The sequence below is a fragment of the Oenanthe melanoleuca genome, chromosome 6, assembly GCF_029582105.1.
Source record: "Oenanthe melanoleuca isolate GR-GAL-2019-014 chromosome 6, OMel1.0, whole genome shotgun sequence".
NCBI classification, from domain to species: Eukaryota; Metazoa; Chordata; class Aves; order Passeriformes; family Muscicapidae; genus Oenanthe; species Oenanthe melanoleuca.
This window is the reverse complement of record NC_079340.1, coordinates 10,502,257-10,508,481: the sequence shown is the minus strand read 5'-3', so window position 1 is coordinate 10,508,481 and position 6,225 is coordinate 10,502,257. Positions and strand designations below refer to the sequence as shown.

Genomic DNA, 6,225 nt, shown 5'->3' with positions numbered 1-6,225 from the left:
ATAACAAGATTCTTGAGGCTTTTGTAACATCTGCTTTTAATTTTAGAAGCATTTTAGTCAATTTACTGCATGACAGTATTTGTCAACACCAGGTAACTGTGACCTCCAACATGCCTTACTCTGTTGAGAATGGTTAACAGGCTAGACTGAGAAATAATATGCAAACTCCTCTCTTATCAGGAGAGATCAGTTCCCAAAGTGACATGGATATTGCTGGTGTAGGTGATACCTTTAACCATGACATCACTTTAAACCCCTGGGCAACGCTCACGCCCTTGGGAGTGTTTTGCTGCTGAAGGGAACTGCTTGACCTGGAACTCAGGCTCTCTATGTTGAATTTCCTTCTGCTCAAGGGAACAAAGCTGCTGGGTTCAATCAAGAATCCCTTTTTTGTACTGGCTGGCATTCAGGAGCACTGAAGTGACTTTTACTTTTTTCTCCCAGCCTTTCCCATTTTATGTTTTTTTTTTTTTCCTCTTCATTTTTCTTACATTCACTAGACACCTTTCTCCACCTTTGGAGGATGAGATAAGCAAAGAACTCTGTCCCTGTCAAGACAAGGAGCAGAATATGCCTGCACAACAAGGGCCAGAGCAGGAATCAAACCTCTCCTGGGCAGGCAGGTGTGGGAGAGCTCCTCTGCTGCAGTTTGCCTTCAGGAGTGCCATCAGTGGGCTTTTGTCTCTGTAGTGGGTACAACTGGAAGCAGGTTTCTTTTTCTCTTTTGTTCTTCCTTGTCTTTTATTTTTTTTTTTTTTTTTTTTTGGAGCCATCATGCTGCAGCAAATTTTGCATGACATGTATATTGACCCTGAGCTCCTGGCAGAGCTGAACGAGGAGCAAAAGCAGATCTTGTTCTACAAGATGAGAGAAGAGCAGCTGAGGCGCTGGAGGGAAAGGGAAGAAAAAGCCCGGATGGAGGAGGCTGTGCTGAGAAAGGCAGCGAGGCACAGCCACAGTAAGAGAGTGACTGTGCTTCAGAGTGGGGATGGTGGGCTGGGAACCACAGTGAGAGTGTGACTGTGCTTCAGGGTGGGGTGGTGGGCTGGGAACCACAGTGAGAGTGTGACCTGTGCTTCAGAGTGGGGTGGTGGGCTGGGAACCACAGGGAGAGTGTGACCTGTGCTTCAGAGTGGGGATGGTGGGCTGGGAACCACAGTGAGAGTGTGACCTGTGCTTCAGAGTGGGGATGGTGGGCTGGGAACCACAGGGAGAGTGTGACCTGTGCTTCAGAGTGGGGATGGTGGGCTGGGAACCACAGTGAGATTGTGACCTCCTTCTGTGCTTCAGATCTGGGCATGGTGGGCTGGGAACCACAGTGAGATTGTGACCTCCTTCTGAGCTTCAGATCTGGGCATGGTGGGCTGGCAGCCACAGTGAAATTGTGACCTCCTCCTGTGCTTCAGAGTGGGGATGGTGGGCTTGAAACCAGCTGTGGTGCAGCAGGCATCTGGAAGAGGTTGCAAGGATGAGTGCCAGCTGTGCCCATGGGAAAAATGACAGTCTGGGACAGCAAAAGCACCGTGTTCCTTCTCCCTGTATCTCCAGGCTGGTCCTTTCTTTTGGGAGTGTCCAGGTGATGGAGACAGGGGAATTGTTTTAAGTGCCTGTTCCATTCAGGAGTCACTGCTGCTGTCCTGTCAGTGGTTACTGATGTGTCATGACCAAGTTTCTCCTCTACTCCTAAGGCTTTTTGTTCTTTCACCTGCCATCCTCACCCCCCACTCTAGGTCAGGCTGTGTTGTTGCAGTTTCTTGACATTAGATATTTCCATCTGGCTGGAGTAGGAAATAATGTTATGAATTTGAGCTAGTTTTGAAGGGCTCTTTGTGAATGAATGTTATACCAAAACAGCTGTACCATATGGGACTGAATTTCCAACTGTATTGGTAAATACTCTCCAAGAGATTATATTTAGGGAATAGGATAATAGTGTGGCAAGCCAATGACCAAAACCAAAGAGAAGAAACCAGAAATGTGTTTGCATGCAATATGTAGTTAAAATATGGAGCTCCTCCCAGAGGCTGCTATGGATGCTGGGTGTGTGTGTTGACATGAAAAGCAAATAGCAGAATGATGGAAGAAACATCAGAAAACTTCTCCAAATGTCTTTTCCAACTGACTGGCCTTGGGTCCAAGTGGTTTCAAGTAAACAGTAATACTTAATTCCTTGCTCCTTTCTCTGAGTAAGTGGCTTTCCAGCTCTTTTCCCCATTCATAGGATGAAACTGTTAGGCTGGTGTAAGGTAGAAAACATTTTCATCTTGGAAATGTAACTGCAGTGATTCCTCACTCAACAAGGAGATGTCACAGAGATATGTTAAACACTCATTTCCCTTCCAAAGGTCTTATCCTGTCTTTAAATCTATTAAAGCTTGAATATTCAAGATTCCTGGTAACTCTTGGTAGCTGATTTTGAGAAAGCTCTTTAATGGTTATGGGACATCAATCAGCATTTCAAGTGTTGCTTATTTGAACACACCCATGGTGGAAACACCCCAGTACAGAGACATTGTTGGATTCAGTTGTCAGACTTGAAATATTTGGAGCTCCTGAACCTTACAAAGTGCTTCCTTAGATAGTTATCAACTCAAATACTATTATTAGAAATGACAGGGTTAAGTTACAATGGAAGCCTTAAAATGAGGGGGGAATGTCCAGAACACCCTACCAGCCCTAGCAGGAGTTTGAAATGTCCCTCACAGATGGCAAGGTGGATGTTGGAAAATCTCATTCTGTTCAATTTTTTTTTCATGCTAGTTTTCTCACTGTGAGTGGCTCTCTGAGAGGGATGGCACAAGAAGAGCTCCTCTCATACAGTACTAAAGCCTTGTTCTCCTTGATTGATTTGCAGCTGAGAAAAAAATTAAAAATTCAGTTCAGCTCCACATACCAAAACAACATCATATCATTGAGATAATCTGTATCATGCTCATTCTTTGAGGGAGACAGATACAGAAAACTCTAACTGCAAAAATATTTATCTGATGAATTGTCACAGTGTTGACACCTGCATTTCCATATATAAATTATACATTAAACCTGTTCAGTTTCCTACTACAGGAGACCATTTTCTGGGTAATTAATTTTCTGATTTATAAGGAATGGGAGAAAGGAGAGCAGCAGAGTACCCTATAGATTATATTTGCTCTGACAAAGGTAGTTACAGATACACATTTCACAAAAACCCATTTCCATTTTGCCTTCTTAAATTGCCAATTAAAGGTATTGCTTAGGTTTGACTTTTGCCCACTGTTAGGGAATTTCTACTTTCTTCAGAAATGTAGTGAAGAACTATTGGAATCAGATTTGCAAGTCAGGTGGCTGGTTCTGCTGGAAATATTTTTTTACTTTCATAAACATCAGTGCTAGAAAAATATAACTTCTTTCAGGTGAGCTGGTCATTAACTGTACAGATACTTGTAATTGATTTCCATTGCACTGTTCCACAATGCGATGTTAAATGGTCTCTCAGTGAAGATGGTTTCATGTTTAAAACAGAAAAGATAAAAAAGCCAGCTTCAAATTGTGAATATAAAATAGTAATTACTGTGCAATAGTCTTGCCTATAGACTCAAGGGGTCAGAGTAGATGCCAATAATATTTTTTTATCTTAAAATACTTTTTCCCTAGAAGACAATTGACATAATCATTTTTTGGACCTCAAAGCTGCTTAATTTTCAGTTGCCCATAATATACAAGTGAATTTCCAGACCTTCTGCCCCTGCAACACAGTGTAGAACACAGAGTGGTTTTATTCCTGTTTTAAATTAGTGGCTGCTAAGAATTGCAATGCTACCACAATTACATGTTCTTTATTCCCTTGAAACTGAGGGATTTGAGGTTTTTCATCTGTGGGTTTTGTTTTTGACTCTGCAGCATGACACGTTTTATGTTGTGCTGCTTTATTTAGGCCAGGAGTTACTCTGAGTTTATAGATATCTTAGATATCTTCATAGCCTGAAAGAGCAGAATAGATGTGAGATTTCAATATCTCTAATGTTGTGCTGAGTTTCTGAAAGTTCATAATTGACAGGAAAACGTGGATGTTGTTTGTGAATACAACATGGTGTTTATATAAAATAATTTTATACTAATTTAACTGGAATTATCTTCATAGCATTGCCTTTCAAATCTTTCTGTTTTCCTTAAAGTTTGAATAGCCATACATGAAAACTTTTCTCCACACCTCCTTGGGATGGGATATGGTGAGATGGCACAAAAGCTGACAATGGTGATGGACACTTGTCGAAATAAAAGTGCTCTGAGAATTGCCTTCTGCTTGATCTGGGGTTCTACAGCCCAGCTGCTGCAATTCCCCATGGATTCAGGAGCTCAGCTACAGTGGGATGTGTGCACCCAGCAGCACAGCAAAAGGCTTGGATGTTTCAAAACAAAGCAGTGATTGTGAGATCAATTTGGTTTTCCTATGGTGACTTGAGGATGGAGCATTCTTGTGTTTTAATTGTGCTGTCCTATGGAAACCACAAGTGCAGAGACAAAAAGATTGGCATGTGCAAGTCAGAAAGTCCTTGTGCTAGAGTTAAAACCATCAACAGACTTAGGGAATGATCATTAACATGGTATTTTTTAATTGTTTGGAAACAAGCTGCCAAGGGCCCCAAATCTGCACTGAGTGCCACTGGGTGCAGGTTGTCCATAAATGTCCTATTCAGTACTATGAAATTTGCTGTTTAGAAAACAAACAAGTCCAAACCATGAAATAAGATGTAAGTTGTTGAGAGTGTTTAGCAAGCCAAATAGTGTGCCCATCTGTGCAGTCTTATTCTTAATTTCCAAAGAAAATAATATTAGTCACCTGCTGTAAATGCTAAATGGTGCCTGCTTCTGTATTTGGATTTTTTGGCTCCATGTATCTTGGGAAAAGGTTGAAATTGAAATTAGTATCAGAATGAGTCAATGTTGAAGGAATTATTTCACTTTGGGGGTGAATGAAATGTGTTCAGATTATTCAACAGTTTTAATTTCTCTGCTATTTAAAACACCCAGATTGATGTCTAAAGGGAAGCAATGTATAAACTTCACTTCAGAATGAAATATTTCCTTTAGAAGAGATGGAATAAATTGTTCCAATTTTTTTTGCTATTTGTACCTTGCCTAAAATTATCAGTAGAATTTGGCATTGTGTGGGCTCTCCCAAAATTATAGCATTTAGTGAGCTTATTCAACATAAAGGAAATCTTCTGTAGCTTTAATTAATTTAAATAATGACTGCTGGCTGGTGCTGGAATAACATCATAGGTGAGGTGAGTTCTTTGAGGTCCATTTTCAGTTCACTTTTAAATTGCTCCTGGGCAGATGTTTCAGGAACATTATCTTCATTGTAATAAAGCAGTTTGCTTATTCCTACTGTGCTAAAATCACTGAGAGAAGTATCCTCAAAATTTCAAGATGGCCTTGGGATTTTCTGGGAGCTGACTGACAGGCAGCTTTGCAATTTGCAAAGAAACATATTTATGTGATTAGGCAGGAGCCCTTTAGCCACTACAGCTGAGCTGGGAGGAAGCAGAGACCCTGCCAATTTGGGTTCTGACACTGATGCAGTACCCAGAACTGTCAGCATTCCCAAAATGAGATCTCAGAAAAGCCTGAGCATTATGTAGCTGAAGGACAGTCATGTGGGAGGGGAGACAATGCTGGTCTGCTGCTGCTGTGTCTGACATTTATTCTTTGTGAGCTGCAGCTCGTGGTACTTAGATGGGAGCGACTTGTAAAGGCTTTTATTTACCTGTCCTTAACAAGAACAGGGAGAAAATAGGGTAGGCTTATCACAGCATGGCCAGAAAAATGATTTATCTGTCTACATGACATTTGTGTTACAAAACCATTAGAGAATAGATGATGCTGCTTGGAAGCAAGTATTTCAAATATCCCAAGTGGATGGCTGGAGAATGCATCAGTGTCAGAGGAAGGCCAGTGAGTGGGCTTGTGTTTCAGTGGGTGGACATGCAGTGACACTTTTTCTGACTTTGAACTTGGAAATCTATTCCTTATTTATGCTCAGGCCTCTACAGACCCTGCTAATACTCAGCTAAGAGTTTATCTCCTATGGAGAAAATCTCCTGTCAGTGTTCAGTGTCTCCTTCTCTGTATGACTGGATATGAATCTAAACAGAGGCATCAGACCTCAGTATTTCTGAAATTTCTGGTATTATGCGGTCTTGAATTCTGTAGAGTCCTGTCCTTTGTGTCCAATTCAGATAC

The 6,225-nt window shown here is 41.3% G+C and overlaps 1 protein-coding gene across 1 annotated transcript in view; it reads left to right on the top strand.

Moving 5' to 3' along the window:
* Window positions 1-774: 774 nt before the first annotated feature.
* SH2D4B (SH2 domain containing 4B) overlaps window positions 775-6,225 on the top strand; it is a 56,052-nt gene continuing 50,601 nt past the window's right edge. The window contains exon 1 of the mRNA XM_056495158.1: window positions 775-966. Coding sequence (XP_056351133.1) covers window positions 775-966 — 192 coding nt within the window. The remainder of the gene's footprint in view (window positions 967-6,225) is intronic.